Source organism: Papio anubis, chromosome 9, assembly GCF_008728515.1.
Source record: "Papio anubis isolate 15944 chromosome 9, Panubis1.0, whole genome shotgun sequence".
NCBI classification, from domain to species: domain Eukaryota; kingdom Metazoa; phylum Chordata; class Mammalia; order Primates; family Cercopithecidae; genus Papio; species Papio anubis.
In genome coordinates this window covers 74,660,692-74,682,176 of record NC_044984.1, presented here as the reverse complement: position 1 = coordinate 74,682,176, position 21,485 = coordinate 74,660,692, and the positions used below count along the sequence as shown (strand labels likewise).

The 21,485-nt window shown below is 32.8% G+C and overlaps 1 protein-coding gene across 1 annotated transcript in view; it reads right to left on the bottom strand.

The window, feature by feature from the left end:
- Positions 1-1,595: 1,595 nt before the first annotated feature.
- The window catches only part of OTOGL (otogelin like), a 166,409-nt gene continuing 146,519 nt past the window's right edge, over positions 1,596-21,485 (bottom strand). Inside the window, exons 52-58 of the mRNA XM_021922642.2 lie at positions 13,894-13,957; positions 12,797-12,975; positions 12,233-12,337; positions 9,815-9,934; positions 8,414-8,459; positions 3,345-3,424; positions 1,596-2,694 (exon numbers count right to left, since the gene is read on the bottom strand). Of these exons, the coding sequence (XP_021778334.2) occupies positions 2,494-2,694; positions 3,345-3,424; positions 8,414-8,459; positions 9,815-9,934; positions 12,233-12,337; positions 12,797-12,975; positions 13,894-13,957 (795 nt within the window). The 3' untranslated portion in view covers positions 1,596-2,493. The remainder of the gene's footprint in view (positions 2,695-3,344; positions 3,425-8,413; positions 8,460-9,814; positions 9,935-12,232; positions 12,338-12,796; positions 12,976-13,893; positions 13,958-21,485) is intronic.

The following is a 21,485-nucleotide window of genomic DNA, read 5'->3' as shown; positions in this document are numbered from 1 at the left end:
TTTACTTCTTATGTAAATATGATTATATTTTCTTATTTGGGCCCTTTTTAATTTACAACACCTAGAATTCTAATATGCTGTTCTAGATTTCAATACTTTATTCAATTTAAAAATATGTTTTAGAAATCATCCCACACTAATATATACATTTCTTTTTCATTCTTTTTTCACAGATGTATAGTATTCCATATGTGGATTAACATACTTTATTCAACTATTGTTGGTTCTTTTCTATTATAAACAATGCTGCAATTATATTACCTACGCAATATATCACTTCTAGCATTTGTTTAGGTTTGGTCAAACCAAAAAGCACTTCTAATATTAGTATACATTGCTAGGTTTTTCCTAGGATACCTACAATTTTGTGTTATTATCAAACTCCTATCTTCTTTTGTTTTTGAACATTTAAATCTCTGATTCATTTGGAGGTTATCCTAATGTCAATGGATGTATGAATTCAAATTTTTCTTTAAGTAACCATCTAGTTGTCCCAACACTATTTATTAAAAGCCAATTTGCACCCTTCCACTGATTTCAGAGTCACCTTTATCATATGACACATTCTAATAAGTTTTGGAATCTCTTTCTGGACTCTCTCATATGTATGGCTATTTAAGGCCTGCTTTCTTAGTAGACTCTAAGTAGCGTGGGGGTTAGGACTGTGTCTGTTTAGTTTTGACTGTGTCCCTAGAGTTTATAATAGTGCCTGGCACATGTAGGCCCTAAATGCATATTTGTTGTATTTGTTGAATGTTTATAAAGTTCTAGGAGAATGTTTCCCATTTCTCCACAAATAGGTTTAAAGATTACTTAATATTTTTAATAACAAATATTTTACAGAAAATGAAAATAAAAATAGGCCATAGACAATATACATTAGTTACTTCTATTTGAGATACATAACATTTTCTCTTAAGTGAAATTTAATATATTTTAACAAAAAACATTTAATTATATATATATATATGTTAACAGGAATCAGAGAATATTGAAATGTTAACATTTCAGGAACACTTATATTAAGCACAAACAGGATAAATCAATTTCATATACAGTAAACACTGGGATTTGCAGATGCAATGTTAATTTTTTCACACATATTTAAGTAACCCAAGAGATCTAAAATATTTAGTAAGTTGCAATATTTTGGGGACACATGATTTTGAAATGAAAACATTAGTATGTGAAAGCAGATAATCTAGTTCAAGCCTAATCTAATTGAGGCCCCGTATCTGCTTTGCAATGTGATTTTACTGTTCTTTTATTGATATTTGGCTTCATTTGATACTCACAATTACACTAAGCAGGGCATTCACTCCTTTATGCTGAGGAGAAAATTCAGACAATTTTTAATTATAGGTGGCAAAGAATGTGGGGATTTCCAAAGACCTCAAGACATTCTTCTTGCAAATGTCAATAATCTACCACATTTTAAAAGTGCAGCATTCCATTTTAAAGTTATTAATACATTCAGATAAATTTAGTTCATTCTTCAATGCAAAGCAGCAGCATTAACAGCGAAACAGCACTCAACTTCAATAGTATGCAAGTATATTCTCAAAATTAAATGTTAATGAGACAGTAACTAAATGTTAAATACTGACAACACACTTAATAGCAGTTTTAATGATATAAAAAAAGTTCAAGATCTATCTCCTCTATTTAGCAAATGATGCTATATTTCCCTGTTCCTTACTACTGGAATAACAGTGTATGCGGGGCATTTTTCAAACATGTCAAACTTAAAATACTTAATTCTATCCAATGCAAACTCTTTAAGAATGAAAGATTATGTGATATACTCTTACTATATACTGCTCAGGATTTTAAAAGTGATATAGTACTGGAATAAGAGAGACCTAGAATTTAACCCAACTGTTAACATGAATTTACTATATTATTACACTGAACAAATTTGTACGAGTCACACAGCTTCTCTGGTTATCTGTTACATCTGCAAAATGAGGGGAATTTACAATGACTTTCCTAATAACCATTCAGGTTTTAAATAATCTATTATCTGTCTCTAAGCATATCACTCTTTATTGCTATCTAGATGCCTATTTTAACTGATCACATTAACAGACTAAGGAGTACATATTAAAGGGTATCTTAATTTGGATAGCTGTAGCAGACTTTGTAAATTAAGAAAAAAAGAGCTATTGAGTGAAATTGAAGGAATTTTGCAAAATAACCTTCCAATTGATGAGAATATACTGTATCTGCACCAGGTTGCAATTAAATACATAACAGCATTTCAGCTGAACAACTTACAGTCATTTGATTTTCTAAAATAAAGTAAGGCAATAAATTTAATTTTGCTATTGAAACTGTATATATTTTGTACTAAGTGCTAAATTTCCACATTCCAAGTCTGAAAAATACAGTATTGTTAAACAACATAAATCTGCCACATGCCTAAGTAATAGTAATAAAAGTTAACTCTATTTGACATTATGATGTTGTACAGAGTTCTTGGAACCCAAGAGTTTAATTCCACTGGCATGTACAGTCTATGGGTTCCTGGAGAGTGTACATAATTTCAGTGCCATTTCCTGAGCAATACAGAGGTACAGACAAGTTTCGTACTCCATTTTCACGACAACACTTGCAGAATCTTAGGTGACTTTCAATATTGATGTTATATATAGTAGCTGATGGGCATTTGCCGTCACAAGATGCAACATTTATCTGTAAGAAGTGACAGTGAGAAAAAAAGTCTTAAACTTTTTAAAGTACTGGTTATTATTTGATTTCACTAAGAAAATCAGATGAAAAGGTTTCTTCCTCATCACTCCAATCCTCAAGCTTCTGCATGTTGGAAGATTGTGAAAAACAGTAAGTGAAATGTCATTCACATAAGTCAAAGGGATGTTCCATGGCAATGCTCAACATAACATTCAAAGCATTAAATGTGCACATATAACTTGACATAAATATATATACATGGAATATGTTAATCACAATAAAGTTAATCTATTGTAACCTGTGTTTTATCATGGCTCAAGTACACTGCAGGTCATATTAAAAGGGACAAAGTTAGAAGCAGGACTCTTTGCTGAGTAAAATTGCATAGTGAAGACAACATGTAGTCAAATACATTTAGATTCAATTTCTATCCCTCTGGATTGCAATCATCATTCAGAACTGTTGATTATGCTAAGAATAATTCATACTTCTTCACAAACAGAATATGGCAACATTAGAATGTAGGAATAATCTCAGTTAAATATTGTAAGTGTTGGCATTTTGTTGGCTTACAAACTTATTCGTTCTGTAACACATATACTTTCTAAAAAGATGCGTGCCACTTATGTAGCAAATGACATTTTGCCACTTACAGGGCTTTGGCTTATACAGTCCTGTTTCCTTATGACCGATTTAATGATCACTTTCTGGCATATTCTTTCTTCTCGTTTGCCTGATAAAATATAAAATGCATTTATTCATCAAAGGCCCATGTTAAATTGTTTCTTAAACATATGAATATATTTACAATTGAAAATTGGTGCATTTATATAAAATATATTCCAATATTGAAAGATATTTAAAATTTCCCTCTTACATTTTTATGTGCAATATTTATTTTCACCTTCTAAATAGATTTTCTTATATTTTCTTACAGATTTCTATATATTTTCTTATAAGCTTTACACTTATTGATTTCCACTTTATATCTTATTATCTTAGAATAATTATCATAATCAGAAATCAGAAATATTCCACACATGTAATAATGCTAACATCAACCTGTGTGTGGCATATATGTGCTTAAAATAATTTTTGGAATGAACCATAAAGTATATAAGCAGATATACACATATGTAATTAATGCATAACTACATATATACATCAATTTTAAAATAAAAATTGAGAGATTTAAAGCCACATTATCTTAATGGACATTAACATAAAATAATGCAAAATTTTAATAGAATCCCTTATCAACCATATTGAAATGTATGGATGAGTCATACTTGAATTTATAGTTCTGAAATGGTCTTTTATAATTTCAAATGAAAATACTTTGTATGCATTCATGATATCTTAATATGTGTCTGTGTGTGTGATGGATTATCACTTGCTATTACATGCAAGCATCTGTATTTAATGATGTATGATAGTGGGTGTAATCCCTGAATCAAGATGCAAAAACCAAGGTTCTCTCTATTCCAACTTGCTTCATCACTTTAGGAAAATCACTAAATTATCCTGCTGAGTTTCCTTATTTACAAAAGAGTGAACTTATATCCCAATTTTCAAATACAGTTAGCCATGAAATCCTTATTTAAAACAATCTCAACATGTGAAATAGATAAAGATTAAGCTACTCTGCTTGAAGGAGAGATGGGTAGCTAAGATTGACTGAAGAATTACCATCCTCAAGGTCACTCACGACCTCCAAATTGCTAAATTTCAAGATCATCTCTCAGTTCTCATCCTATTTGACTTTTCAGCAGCATTTGACCCAGTCTATCACTCTGTCCTCCTTAATATACCTTCCATACTTGGCTTCCTGAGCTCACCTGCTTTGGTTTTCATCCTGTCTCACCCATTGCTCCTCAGTCTCCTATGCTGGTTCTCTCTCTTTTCACTGATCTCTTGCTCATGGTGTGACTCAAGGCTCAGTGCTGTTGGTTGAGTGCCGGCTGTTCTGCCCCTTATGGTGCTTTCACTCAGTGATTATTTCCTTAGCCCTTCCATTCTTATGTAAGTTCAAGAATAAGAATAGTCAAGGAAAAAAAATCATCTTTACCATGACCTATAAGATGCCTCATCCTCTTCTTTCTATCACCTTCCTCCTCTCACTTTCTGTGCAACAGCCACATTTTGCTATTTCCTCCACTTTGAACACTCTTCACTATCTGGGTGGCTTCCCAAGGACACTCAGTCTCTACTCAAATGACGCCTCATCATCAAGACATTTTCTGAGCCCCCACTTAAGCTAGCAACCCAGCCCCTCTCATTCTCCATTCCTTTTATTCTGCATTGTTTTTCTATATACCACTCATCACTAAGTGACATATTACAATACATTTATGAGTTTGGTGTTTCTTCCCCTTCTTGATAATGAGCACTCTCCATGCAGATATTGCTTCATTCACTATTATGGTCCCCGTGGTTAAAAAGATGTTCATCATGTAGGCACCCAATAAAAACCCAACAAGTTAATTCATTCCGTAAATGAAACCGGGGAAGCATTAATTTATTGTTAGCTGAGTTTGTTTGTACCAAGAGGCATTTCTAATTCATTCCTCAAAAACTTTATTGTAAAAGATTTTATTCAATAATATCCAACCTATGATAGTATCCAGCCTCCACAATCTCTTCAACATAGCCTGGTCTTCAGAAAGCAAAGACAGCAGAAAAGGGTTTTCAAATAGGCCAGCAGAAACTACATTACGAGTCCTTTCACGTCAGATGAGAGAAACTGAAGTGGCTTGTTATTATTCTGCAACTTCAAAGAACTCAGCAAAGTTGAAAGATCTTGGGCCCAGATACTGGACAGACCTAAATTTATTATTGAATAGTGTGATCAGCTTCTCTCTGAACCTTCTATTTCTCTTCTTTAGGGAAAACATACCTGTCTCCCAGGACTGTGGTGAAGATTACGTGTGGCCCTGTCAGCAATGTGCTTAATAGAGTGTCAATGTGTGGCAGCCAATACTGGTCATTCGTATGATTAGTCACAGAGATATTCCCCTGTCTTCCCTGAGTTATCATAAATATACTCACTTCTCTAATAATTAACATGGGGATACAGAAGCCAGGGCCTTAACATTGCCATGTGACTCTATTCCTGCATCTCATACCTAAGGAAGAGTCTAGACTCTGAAGAAGAAGATTAAAAAAAAAAAGTGAAATCTTAAATTTCCTCATATTCTAAAGTTAAATTTCATTCTTTGAGTTCCTGATACAATGACTATTTGATTCATATTAGTTTATATTTGATTTAAAGAATTCTGAATGAAAACATGCTTATTTCTAATGAACAGAATGTTTTTAATCAGTGTGTATATAATTAAAGCCTTAGTGATTAAAAATATCTAGGTGATATTATATTATCCCTAAAAGTCTTCCCAATATAATTATCATGAGTTGAATGGTGTCTTTTAAAATACCTGTGTATCTTAGAATGTGATCTTATTTGGACACAAGATCTTTGCAGGGATAATTGAGCAAAAATGAGATCATTGGGGTTGCTAATTCAGTATAACTGGTGTTCATGTAAAAAGGAGAAATCTGGAGTCAGACACACATACAGGGAAAACACCATGTGAGCATGAAGATGGCCATCTACATGCCAAGGAAAGAGGTTTGGAGCAGAACTCTCTTTCACAATCCCTCCAAGGAACCAGCCCTGCTGACATCTTCGTTTTGGAGTTCTAATCTCCATAAATTTCTATTTCAACCACTTTTTGGTTTGTTACAGCAGCCCTGCAAACTAATATAATAACAAATTAGATGTCAGGCCATCCTATGCTGGACATTTTTGCTTGTTGTCGATGTGTAGGTGTGCATTGAATTTGGCTTTTTAGACATTATGTAAATAAAAATTCAGTCATTCTAGCCCTGCCACTTCAGCAGAGCTCATCATTCAGTCTCTGCCCTCTCCTAAAACTTGTCCTGGCAATGTTCCAGAATACCATGAAGAGTTAAGAAGCAGGATGTGAAATCAGGCCCGCAGTAGATTCCTAGCATTATCACTCATAAGAGGTATGACTTGGACAAATTATTTAACCCCACTAAGCAGAAAATCAAGATAACGTCAGAACCTATTTCACTGGATTTTGGGGGGAATAAATTATAATATATTACATGTTATATATTGTACATAGATAGTATATATTATATAGTATTTGTATTAACACTTTAATACTTTCTAATATTCTGTTCAATATGACTCTATGGATCTAAAAATATAAGACTACTCTTACATATTTATGGGATTTAGTCTTTCATGAAAGAAGTTCAGAAATCTTTCTCAAGAGGCATGTCAGTTCATATCTAAGAATCTGGCCCTATACCACGGTTTTTTGTTTTGTTTTTTGTGTTTGTTTGTTTTTGGTTTTTTTTTTTTTTTTTTTTTTTTTTTTTTTGGAGACAGAGTCTAGCTCTGTCACCAGGCTGGAGTGCAGTGGCATGATCTTGGCTCACTGCAACCTCCGCCTCTCGGGTTCAGTGATTCTCCTGCCTCAGTCACCCAAGTAGCTGGAATCACAGGCACGTGCTGCCATGTCCAGCTAATTTTTGTATTTTTAGTAGAGACAGGGTTTCACCATGTTGGCCATGATGGTTTCGATCTTCTGACCTCGTGATCCACTCACCTTGGCCTCCCAAAGTGCTGTGGTTACAGCATGGTATTACTAAATTGAACCTTGTTGTGCCCCTTTCCTAAAAGCTTCTCTAAATTTTAAAATTACTGTCTATGCCAATTTTCTCAAAATTTCTATATTTTTATATTGAGATAAATTCATAAACAAGAAAAACTAAATGTGGTTTCATGGATAACCCACTTAAAATTATTCAAATTATTCAGTCCTTAAAAATATTCAAAATTACTAGGAAATGGTAATCCTAGCACTTTGGGAGGATGAGGTAGGCCAGGAGTTTGAGGCCATCCTGGCCAACACTGAAACCCCATCTCTACTAAAAATATAAAAATTAGCCGGGCGTGGTGGCACATGCCTGTAATCCCAGCTACTCAGGAGGCTGAGGCATGAGCATTGCGTGGACGCAGGAGGCAGAGGTTGCAGCGAGCTGAGATCATGCCACTACACTCCAGCTTGGGCAATAGAGCAAAACTCTGTCTCATAAAAAAAATTACTATGAAATAAACCTTATAATCCAAGTTAATAAAAAATATATTGCATTCAGATAGCTTTAATTATGAAAACAACTATGAGAACTTTTATGAAAAGGATATAAATATTATTTACTAAAATGATATTAACCAAATTTATTGTATAAAACTATATACTTGTTCAAACAGGTTTGAAAAGTACTACACCCCATATGTTGTTTTTGGAGTCACAATGCCATTTTAACTGTAATCTACTTGTTTGTGTAAGTTCAGCATGGTTCAAACAAATATGATCACAAGACACTTTTAAATTTTAAATACACTGAAATCTTATGAAATACCATTTGTAATATGCCACAATAAAAATTTAATATTTAAATTAAAATTAATCTAAATGAAAACACTTTCTTTACACTCCAGAAGTTAAAGACTAATTTATAAAATTATTAACCATATGATACAAAAAACATATGATACAAAAACACTTTATAAAATTTGTTTTCCTCTTTACATCATAGGAATTGAATTTTGTGAGAAAAACCATACTCACTATGAGCAATTAAAACTAATCTATCAAGTAAATGCATGGAATATGCTCTCACTTACAGATCTTGCAACAGCCTTCATTATAAAGCTTCACAATCCCTTCATTCTAGAAAGAGAAAAAATGAACAAAGTCCAAGAATATGGTGTTCATCCATGCTCTCTTATACTAGAACAAGAAAACTAACTTTTCTAAAACTTTTATCAAATATCGCAAAGTCTTTATAGAAGAATAATTGGAATTTAACTATTACTAAAAAGAATTTGTTTTTAAAATCTAGAGTGGATAGTTTGCTTAAAAATACATTATGTATACATTGGTACTACGGAAAAGAGTGTAAAAGGATTATTCTACTAAAAAGGACACTTTAAATGGCACAAAATATTTTTATTGAAACAAAATAATAACAGCTATTCTAAATAATGACCATTATATATTTTCAACTCCTTGAAATAACCTAAACCACTTCCATTTGACTTGAGTTTCTGAATATAACTGACTGCTAAAATTGTACATCTTTTTCTTTAATAGTTTATTATGAAAAAATGTTTCCTTCCTTGGAAGGACTCTTGTCTAAGACTAAACTTTTACAGGAACTACTAATTGCTTTAGCAACCTGCTAACTGCAGTTGAAATAAGAGAATGATTTACTCTATAAATATTAGTCTGTGAAACAAGATGATGCCCAGATGCTTTCCAGGGCAGAAATTCTGTGACTTTAGTACATGTTATATCTAGCTAGCCAGCCAGCCATCATCATTGAAAAGGTACATCCTGAAAAAAAATGTCAATGAGACTAGACTGTACTATTTCATTATACAACAGAACAAAGCTTAGTTTTCATTAGGAATTATTATGTCTAAATAAATAAAGCTACAAAAATCTTGCAAAATAAAAATTATATCACGTTCACAAATGTACTCTCCCAGTAAACTCTTCTCTGAGAGAATAGGGAAAGTTATAGAGCAAAACTTAAGAATAGGCAATCTTGTGACTTGTACTAAATTTTTCAGTGGCCTGTGACCAGAAAAGCTAAGGCAAGCATCACATAGGCCAGCATGCATTAAAGCTGAATGACATCATAAATCTCACTGTTTGTTTAAGAAAGAAAATTTCCCAAGCTCTGATTCCTTAGCTTATTAATCCATATTAAAGGGAAGGCCAAGTCTGCTGATCAAATGATTTTTCAATAATCTTTGGATCTATAGATAAAAACCCAATGATTACAAAGTATCTACTCAAAGATAGTCAGAATTACCTGGAACATTGTATATAACTCAAAATTTCAAATGGGAAAAATAGAACAGAGTTTTTATTTATTCATGAAAATAACACATTAACTATTATGTATAAGCCACAATGTAAGTATGACCTTAGACAATATTAATGTATATTTTCTAAATTATATAAATTTTCTAATTATATAATTATCTAAATTTTCTTAGATATAACAAAGTACAAACCATTTTGCATTCAGTCTCATTAAAAGGGGGACAGACCATAGTGTAGTTGAGAATTATTGCTCCTTCATCAGTTTTAATACATTCATATGTGGTGCAGTTATAGTGCCAGGTACTCCCTTCCTAAAAAATAAAAAGAAAGTTACTACTTAGCATATTAAAATCTGCTGTATTTCTTAAGTACAATATTACTCTATTGAATAAAAAGTCAAATCAAGATGCAGAGGCTTCTTGTGACACAAAATGTTCCATCTGAAAATGACCTTAAATTTATCTAAAATGATTAGAAATGCATGTGTATATAATTATAAAATAATTAGAAATATACATGTATGGTGTATACTTAACTAAAATGATAAAAAATACGTACACATGTATGGTGTATTTGTATATGCTAGGTTTCATACTAGAACTGCAAGGTAAATGTGAAATAAATAGAGAATGAAGAAGCAAATAGGTATCTGTTTCTACTACAAAATTATCTAATTTAAGTAAGTGTCAAAGGTCTTGCTCTAATATTTTCTCACTAATTATAAAACAACAAATCTTATTACTTATATACCTCCTTTCTTGAGATGTGTTTATTCTTCCTTCTACTCCCTTATTGCCAAAAAGTTTAAAGAAATATTTAAATGACAGTGTTTATTGGCTTGTGGTTCTAATTGTGCATACCTTACATTATTTAAAAATTTATCCCTATTCTTTCAAGAAGTATTTAAATATAATAACTGTTTCATTCTTGATTTCAGAATTTCTATTTAAAAGTAAACTCGGCCGAAATAATTGTTAATCTATATTTTTATTTTATAACTCACATTTAAAAAATGAAAGTAGTTAATGTCAGCATTACCTCATCACTTAGGCAAAAAGGAAAATTCATAAAAGAGATGGAAAATACGTCTCTTTTTCATTTTATTCTACTTTAAGAAGATTGACCACGGTGGAGGGTGTGTTGTTCTAGGCCTTCTCAATTTCTCATAGATTTTACCTTAAATTAATTAAGGCCATTCTCTTGATAAATTTATACACCAGACCAGGCTGCCAGCTATGATGCAGAAGGCTACATTTTTGAATCTCAAGTTACTTTCCATGGTGCTGGACAAATTGACTTAATTCTGTGCAAGTAAACACTTTGTATCATAAGGTTTTTTTATTGCCACTCCATCCTTACTACTACTGGAGATTCAAACATCTACCCCTGTTCTGAATCAGGATGTTGCCACTTTGTGGTTATTTTCAGATGAACAGTAACCGTCACACTCTTAAAACCATTTAAAGAAAGTGTAAGCATGTCCTAAATAGTCAACCATTTAACCTGGTACAACATAGGCTTTTTGTTTAATCAAGTATTAGGCCAATCTATACATATAATCTTAAAGGATTTTCAGCAGTCATGAAGACAGTTTGGGAAAGGAGAAGGCACTTTAAAGACATGAAACCTTACATTGCATGCTCTTAGATATTTTTAAACATAATAAGCTCATTGGATTCAGGTATTTTTCCTTTTGCATTTAAAAAAATATGTGTTTCTAATTTTTTTGCATATTTAATTAAGTCAAAGCTGAGAAATTCATGAGTTAAATTTATAAATGTCATTTGCAACCAAATGAAGTATTTATTTTTAAAAAGAAAGGGTGAAGGAACCAATACTGATTTGAACATAATAAAAATATACATGTGTATTATAGATATACATATATATGTATATATATTTCCTCCTTGACACTACTTTCTTACCAAATCAAGTGTATTTTTGTACGTAATATGTATTGATTAGAAAAATGTCAACTGTCTATTCCAAAGAATTCTATCTCTGTGATAGATTATATATATGCTAATCTGTTGATACCTCTGTTAATTTGCTTTAAGAGATAGAATTATATTTTTGGAATTTGCAAAAAAAAAAAATGATAATAATAGTAGTAGTAGTCAAACTTTGGCTTGAAGATTCCTTACAGATCAGTAAAGAATTCTGATGAACTTGACTATTTTCTTGTCTTATATTCTAATTTTACGTATAGCTTAAGGTCTTCTGTGAACCTCAATTAGAAAATATCTGTAAATATTCAAATTCAGGAAACAGTAATATGTAATTTATCTGAAATCGAAAATTAGCTGTCACATAAAAGTATTAATTGTTCCTTTCCTTTGCAATCAGCATTTCTCAAAGCCTATTCCTTACATCTAGAAAAAAGGAGTGAAGACATATGACAAAATAAATTTGGGTCACAAGTTAAGCATTTTTCTTTACAACATAAATTATCAGATACTTTAAAATGTAACAAATGTAACTGTGGTTTGTGTGATGTAGGTGTACTGTCTTTGCTGTATGCAGTGTGTGGGGGAGACATTTTCCAAACTTTGACTCAAGAACTCCTCCTTCAGAAAATAGCACAGAGCGTTACTCTCCATGAAACATACCGCGTATACAACTGATGTTCCATTTTCCATCTGGAATTTGCAGGATACATTTTTGCAGGTACCACAACAATCATAATCACTTGGGGATGGAGTATATACCTGGTGCTGCATATAATGAGATTAGCGACACCATATCAATATTTTAATGAATTACTTCTGGAGAGTTATTTCTTCCAAACATAACTACTAGCTCTCTCCAGACAATTGTAAGAATTTCTAAGGTTGAATATGAGAAGCTTCCAATAATGATTGACTTTACATGGTTATATTAGAAGTGAGATAGATGTTAACCTTTACTTCTAACAGCCAAATTCATCAAGCAGGTGTAACAACCTCAGGTAAGGCAACCTGGCAAGCTGTATATAATAAGACTCCTGAAGTTCAAGGTTATGCACAGGAAAGTGAAAATCTATGTTTTATAGATACATTACAAAATAGTAGACTATTGAAGAACTATACAATGTTTATTTTTAACTAATGGAGTATTCACCATTTCTAATTCCATAACTCTGCCATTTTTGAATGTATTAACTCTCACCAGAATAACTTACAAAGAATACTTACAACATCACATTTTTTTGAACAATTCACCACTGTAAAATTCAGAGTGTGAAAGCCTGTATGGTTATCTTTTTCTTCCAGACACTCTATAGTATAACAAAAGTCTTCTTCCAAATATTTTATCATGGATTGTCCAGGATTCAATACTGATACTTCTTGGAATACACACACATCATCCTTTTCTAAAACAGAAAAAATAGTCAATAAGAAAATACACTGTTGAGATTTTTACTAATCCATCATTAGAACTTATATTTGAGTTTATGTTGTCATTCTGATGTGCCAATTTTTCAAAACTAATGAAGATTTTCACATTTACATATTTTTAATAACCCAATATTTACTTAAAACTGTAGTACACTATTTCTTAACATAAAATAAAAATTTATCTGTAAAATCAACTGCTGTTTACTGATTGAACTTCCTCCAAAATCCATATTTTATAGCAAGTTTGGAATATGAGTTCTTGGCCAGGCACAGTGGCTCACACCTACAATCCCAGCACTTTCTGAGGCCAAGGCAAGAGGATTGCTAGAGACCAGAATTTTGGGACCATCCTGGGCGACATAGCAAGACCCCATTTCCAAAAAAAAAGCTGGGTGTGGTGATGCACGTCTGTAGTACAAGCTACTCAGGCAGTTAAGGCGGAAGGATTGCTTGAGCCCAGAAGTTCGAGGCTGCAGTGGGCTGGGAGGGAGCCACTATACTCCAGCCTGGGTAACAGAGCGAGACCCTGTCTTAATAAAAATACATTAATAATAATAATAATATAATGAGCATAACTTCATACTCTTTAGATGTCTATATTTTTAAGTTAAATACAGACATATTAAAAAGAGCCTAATGCCAACTTTAAAATTCTCTGAGGCCTCTGAAAAAATATTTATATTTCTGTTCTGTTATTCCATTCTCAGAACATTTAGAGATATTACAAAAGAGGAAATTGAAACATAATAATGCATTTTTATACTCAAATACTGGCAAATGGCTTAAAATGTATAATATGTGTCTCAAACATGAGATTTTTAACTTGTTAATAGTGAAAAACAGATACTAATGATATTCATTTATAATTTAAAAGTTATAAAAGACATAGTTACCACAGAGATACTGTATGCATCCACAATCACTCTGGAAGTTATGGTCTATTGCAGTAAATTCTCCCTATTGGAAATAAACTACTATTACTTATCATTTAGCTTATTACATTATTATATTACATATATAAAAAACAATTTATATATATATATAGACACATATACATACTCAGTGATAGCATCTAATAAGTCCCTTATCACACAGTCATACACTTTAAAATCATATTGTTTGATTCTGAGCTTCTGCAGGGCAATCAAAGACAACATTTGCCAACCCTGGGAACTTTGCTTCATGGAAATGTTCTTGACCTGCTCTACCGAGGCAGCCCAGGGCTCTGATGTCTGCATCTGCACAAGGCTGCTGTAATATATACAACAGCAACACAAGTATAGTATAGTGGTTAATAGCACAGTCTTAGGAATGGAACTGCCTTTGCACCAATCCTGACTCTATAACTTACTAACTTTTTGATTTAGGGCACATTACTTAATCAATCTGCTCCTCACTTCTCTCATCTGCAATATGGAGATAATAATACTGCCTGCCTCTTAGGATTGTTGAGAGAAATAAATGGATCAATATATGTAAAGAGTTTACAATAGGACTGACACACAGAAAGTGCTATAGAGCCTTTTGCTGTTAGTACATTGTTACTATGACAGATACTCAAACTTTGCCCTATCAGGACTGACAGAGATTCTTCCCACCAAATACAGGACCAGGCTTAAAGTTTCAAGAATTGTATTTAAAGCATCAACTTTTCCTGGATGCATTTAATTTTCGTATGACATCAGTAATAAAATGAATTTTATTCTTGACACAAATAAATGATGCCAATAAATTCACATAAAAGGCATTTTCCCTCATAAGCTAATAATGTTTTGCTTTTTATAGGGCCTTATAAGTTGTAAAGTAGTTTTATGAACACTAATTCATTCCATATTTTAGGACTTTAGTCATTAGACAATTCCAATGGGACTGGAAATAAATGTTAGAACAATGGAGTTTAAAAAAATAATAAATCGAATTCTCCCAGTGCATGACTACTCCAAAGATTTTAAAAAGACACTAACTCTTTTAGGTAACATATGTACCTGTTTTTTAATAGTTAAAGCCATAATGTTAGCTCTGTTTCCTCGAGCTTAGGCTTAAATCTTCTATCCTTCTCTTCCATGCTCATTTCCTTTGAGATCTTATCCACATATTCAATTATGCTTTTATTCTAAGTTGCCAATTTTACCAAGAGGAAATACCTCTTTGATTGCTCTACCAATCCTAAATATTACCTGAAAAAATATGGTAGTTTTTACTCGCAAATGAACGTCCCTCTTCTGTAAAGTCTGCAGCGAAATCACTTGAGGGGGCTTCCACTTTGGACTATTATGAAGAGTGCTGCTATGAACATTCAAGTGTAAGTTTTTATGTAGACATATGTTTTCATTTCTCATCAGTACATAGTTAAGAGTGAAATTGTTGTGTTATATAATAAGTCTATGTTTACCTTTCCGAGTAATAGCCAAGGTGTTTTCCAAAGCAGCTGTACCATTTTACATTGCCACCAGTAGTGTAAAAGGGTTTCCATTTCTCCACAGTCTTGTAAATGTGTTATTTTTTGTCTTTTTAGTAAGTTAATATAATGGGTTAATATACATGGAGGGTTATGTATATTCGGGCAAGATGTGAAGTGGTATCTCACTGTAGTTCTGATTTGTATTTAAATGATACTTAATGATGTTAAGCATCTTCTCATGTGCTATTGGTCATCTGTATATCTTATGTGGATAAATATCAAGGTATATCCATACAATGGAATATTATCAACACCAAAAGGAATGAAGTAGTGACACATGCAACAACATGGATTAACCTTGAAAATATTATGCTAAGTAAAAAGAGCCAGACACAAAGACCACATATAATACCATTCTCTTTATAGGAAATACCAAGAACAGAAATACATGGAGAGACAGAAAGTAGAGTAGAGATTTCTGAGGGCTGGAGAGTCGGAAAGGAAAGAGGAATGACTGCTGTAGATACAAGGTTTCTTTTGGATTGGTGAAATTCTTCTAAAATTGATTGTCTTGATGGTTGCGCAATTCAGTGAATATACTAAAGGCCACTGAACTGTACACTTTATATGGATGTATTGTATGTTATGTGAATTTATTTCAATAAAGTTATTATTTTAAAAAATTGCAAAGGCCTAACATACACTCTTCAGGTTGAAATACATTTGTCTATGTGAATAAACCCAATGTGATATTTTAAAAAATCACCTTAGTCACCGAAACAAACATTAGCCATTATTCAGAGTGAGTACTCAGGAACAATGAATCAGATAAATGCTTGTGTAAAGCCATGAATGTTAAAACTAAATCATCATGGATGGAGGGTTATGTATATTTGGGTAAGATGTTCAAGGATATTAAAGCTACTAGTTATGTTCTGTGTGTCTAGCACAGTGCTAATAATATTATAATAATTTAAAAATGCTTGGAATAGTGAATGTCAAAATATGATTCACAATTAATATTCAGATATTGAGGGTTGAGTTGGAAATAAGCTAGATGGGCCAGCATCTAGCACAAATGCTGGGGAGGGAAATAAGCTAGATGGGCCAGCATCTAGCACAAGAAAAGAGAAAGTAGAGACTGGTAGAAATCCACTAGGAAAAAAAAATACAGAGCTAAGGTCACAACCAGACCAAGGTTAATGAATGAACATAGAGACTGCTACCCTAAAAAGCTTCAAAGGGTCTAGAACACAGGAAGTATAAAATCCCATACGAGGAAAAGTTAGGTTTTTCTTGTTACATTGGAAGTTATTGAAATGACTCAAGATGCTATGTTGCCTTTTCCAGGCCAAAAAAAAAAAAGGAGCTCTGTGTGAGGCTGGTTACAAGTCAAATACTAGGACCTCTACTCTCAGCTGCTCCACTGGTCATCGTAATGTTTTTTCAAGGACCTCGTAATCTTGGACTCTTGGTGAGCAAGGCTTGAAACCTTAAAGTTTTTTAGTATCTCTCTCTCTCTCTTCCCTCTTCTCCCAACCAATACATTTGTTCAATTTGTTACAAAAGGCCAAAGTCTTTCATTTTGCCCTCCTAAATTCACACCAACCTCACAATACCCAAGATGTTCATTGATGAACAGCTACACCAGTCTCTTTGCTGATCTCCTGACCACTAATGTTTTAGTGCTCATATCCTGCTATGCATAAATAGAAACATCTCCCTCAAACACCATTTTCATCATAACTTCCATCCTATGCAGGATTCTTTCCAGCTCCTATCATATAAAATTTGCACGGAACTCCTCAGGGTAGGATTGTGCTTTTTCAAGTGTCTGGCATGATGACTGCCTATAACTGATCTTCAACAAATGTTGGTTGAATAAATAAATGAAAATAAATGAATAAATCAAATCTGTATTCCTCAGCCTTGCCTTTAAAGTCCTCTTGGCCAGGTGCAGTGGCTCACACCTGTAATACTAGCACTTTGTGAGGCCAAGGTGGAAGAATCACTTGAGCTCGGGAGTTCAGTGATGGTACGATTGTGCCACTGCATTTCAGTCTAAGCAACGGAGCCAGACTCTGTCTCTAGAAAATAAAAATAAAAAATAAAGCCCTCCCCAAATATACCAATTTGTGTAGATTTTTATCTCTCATTCTTCCTTCATTTAACTCTTTCTCCAGGTGAGAGAGAGGGTGTTATGGTTATTATTCTTCAGCATACAACTATTACCTCATACCTTTGTGAATCTACTTCTGTTTCTATTAGCTCCTGTCTGAAATAGTTCAACTGCTTTCATCCATTATTTTTAACCTATTACATTCTTCCAAGTTTTTCTTGATGGTCGCCATCTCTGGAAACTTCTTCATAATGATCTTTATAATGCGATTAACATTCTGAGCATCACGTTTAACTTGTAATCAATTATAATAAAGTAATTTAAGAGATTAAGTTTTAATGTGCTCCCCAAATTTTATTGTTAAGATATCTATACTACTCAAGTTGCTCTACAGATTCAATGCAAACCTTGTCAAAATTCTGGTGACATTTTTTACAGAAATAGATAAAACAATCCTCAAATTTGCTTGAAACCACAAAAGACACCAAATAGCCAAAGCGATCTTGAGCAAAAAGAACACAGCTGGCAGCATCATGCTACCTGACTTCAAAATGTGCTACAAAGCTACAGTAATCAAAACAGCATGGTACCAGCATAAAAACAGACACATAGACCAATAAAACAGATTAGAGAACCCAGAAATCAATCCATGCATTATGGTCAATTAATTTTTGACAAAGTTACCAAGAACAAACAATGGGAAAAGGATAGTCTATTCAATAAATGATGCTGGAACAATGGCATGTCCACATGCAGACAAATTATATTAGACCCTTATCTCACACAACACACAAAAATTAACTCTAAGGGGATTAAAGACTTAACTGTAATGGTTGAGACTATGAAACCACTAGAAGAAAACATAGAGGAAAAGCTCCAGGATATTGGTCTCAGCAATGATCTTTTTGGCTGTGAACCCAAATGTAGAGACAACAAAAGAAAAATATACAAATGGGAGTATAGCAAGCTAAAAAGCTGCTGCACAGCAAAGGAAACAATCAACAGAGTGAAGAGACAACCTACAGAGTGAGAGAATATATTTGCAAACTATATATCTAATAATGGGTTAATATCCAAAATATATAAAAAAACTCAAACAACTCAATATCAAGAAAAACAAATAAACTGGTTTTTAAAATGGGCAAAGGGCCTGAATAGGCATTTTACAAAAGAAAACATATAAATGCCCAACAAGTATATTTTAAAATGCTTAATATTAGTAATCAGGGAAATGCAAATTAAATCCATAATGAAATATTATTTCATACCTGTTAAAATGGTCATTATCAAGAAGAAAAAAAATAGCAAGTGTTTGTGAAAATGCACAAAAAGAAACCCTGCACACTGTTGGTGAGAATGTAAATTAGCACAGTCATTATGAAAAATAGTATATATGCTCCTCAAAAAATCAAAAATATAATTACTATATAATCTAGCAATTCCACTACTTGGTATATATCCAAAGGAAATAAAATCACTATATTGTAGAGATATCTCCACTCCCATGTTTACTGCAGCACTATATACAATAGCCAAGATATGGAATCAACCCAAATGTCCACCAAAGGATGAATGGATAAAGAAACTGTGGTATATATACACAATGCAATACCATACAACCTTGAAAAAGAAGAAAGTCCTGTCATTTGAGACAACATGGATGAACCTGGAGGACTTATGTTAAATGAAATAAGCCAAGCACAGAAAGATGAATACCATATGATCTCATTTATATGCAGAATCTTAAAAAGTTGAACTCATAGAAGGTAGGGAGTAGAATAGTGGTTACCAGGGCTGAGGGTAGGGGAGTAGGGTTTGAGGACATGTTGGCCAAAGGATGCAAAATTTTAGTTAGATAGGAGAAATAAGTTCAAGAGATCTATTGTAAAATGCAATGACTATCGTTAGTAACAATGTATTGTATTTTTAAAAATTGTCAAGAGAATAGATTCTGTGTTCTCATCACAAAAAAAAATGATGTTGTGAGGTAATGCATGTGTTAATTAACTCAATTTAGCTATTCCATAATGTATACATATTTTAAATTAACATGTTGTACATAATAAATATATACAATCTTTGTCAATTTAAAAAATAAGTAAATAAAAAATAAAAACAATTAAACACAAAGATTGTATAATGCTTTGTTTGCCTTTAGAAAACCTATATGTCTCAGCCAGGCATAGTGGCTCACGCCCATGAAATCAGCATTTTGGGAGTCCAATGTGAGTAGATCATGAGGTAAGGAGATTGAGACCATCCTGGCCAACATGGTGAAACCCTGTCTCTACTAAAATACAAAAAAATTAGCTTGGTGTGGTGGCACATGCCTGTAGTCCCAGCTACACAGGAAGCTGAGGCACAGGAATTGCTTGAACCTGGGAGGCAGAGATTGCAGTGGGCAGAGATCGTACCACTGTACTCCAGCCTGGCAACAGAACAAGACTCCATGAAAGAAAGAAAAGACAAGACAAGACAAGAAAAGGGAAAAGAAAAGGAGAAAGAGAGAGAGAGAGAGAGAAAGAAAGAAAACCTATGTGTCCCAGAAAAAAAGACAGAAAGTAGAAAAGGGCTAGGTCAGACTTGTACAGGGGAAAAAAAAATTAAGAAATTGAAGTTTTAATGTGTCAAAAAAACTAATACTTGTAACTAATACTGATTGAGCCCTTCCTATATGTCAGACACTAAGCATTTAAATTATTTTGCTTATTGCCTATAAGGTATTATTATTTTTATATTCCAAATGAGAGAAGTGAGCCACAGCAAGAGAAAGGTAGAACAAGGCAGTCTCACATTCTCTTTCATTCTTGTTTCAAATTGTGCCTTGGCTACATTTTCTAAGGGAAATAAAGAGTTAAGGCAGAGTAGAAAGAATAGGGAATACACAAACACACACACACAAAAAGCAATCCTTGGTTAGAATCCTGAAAATCTCAGTCAATAATTTATTCCCTTGGATTTCATCTCTCTCACTTATAAAATGAGCTAAAGTACTGACTTGGTAAAGATTCAGTAAGATAGTATACTGAATACGTTATGTAACTGTGAAGGACTAGAGAAATACATGGCATTATAATTCTACTCTCGTGTAGATGTATATACAGTGTACACACAAAATAATCAAATGAGAGAATTATTATGAAAGTTATTTGTAAAGTTAAACATTCTCTGTAAACTATAGATGAGAGCATCACTAAAGCAAATGTTGGATTAATGCTTTTTAAATAAAACCGTGGCATCCTAGGAGGGGTTCTGTTATTTTAAAAAGTACCTCATTCCTTCTTCATAATAGAGCTTTGAACTGGAGATTCTGAATGAATTCTCTAAGTGTACACATTGTTTGAGAAGGGAAAGAAAAGTAAACTGTCTTTGTGAAATAAAGCGTGTCTTCTCTAATAAATAAGGCCAGGAATATATTACCTTTCTCAAGCCTTATCAGTGTATCATGCAGATAAATAGTTAAAGAAAACAAAGACTTGTAAAGCACTATGGGATACGTTTAAGGATTAAATAAGTAATACCAGAGTTATCCTTGCTATTTCTAAAAATTAAATATTTGAAATTTCTATAAGGTTTGCACATTCGCAGATAATGCTTAAGAAGAAACAGGCAGTTCCATGTTTATATCCCCTTCTCTACAACAGAGGCATTATTAGCGCACTTTCTTAAAGAATCATTAGAGACACCACTCGATAATTTTTTTTCAATATTTTGCTTCATTTTAATACCAGTGAACTTAAGTAGATACAAGACTAGCAGATTCTATCAGCAGTTAAAAAAATAATATATTGTACTTTCCTATCTCAAGTAAAATGTAACTTATTTTACTATTTCTTAATATCAGAGTACATTATTTTAATCTACTTCAGTACAATTTAATGTGGATAATTTTAACTCTGAGAAGAATTTAGAAATGAGAGAAACAAAGGAAAAATAAACAGATTTAAATAAATATGACAAGTCAA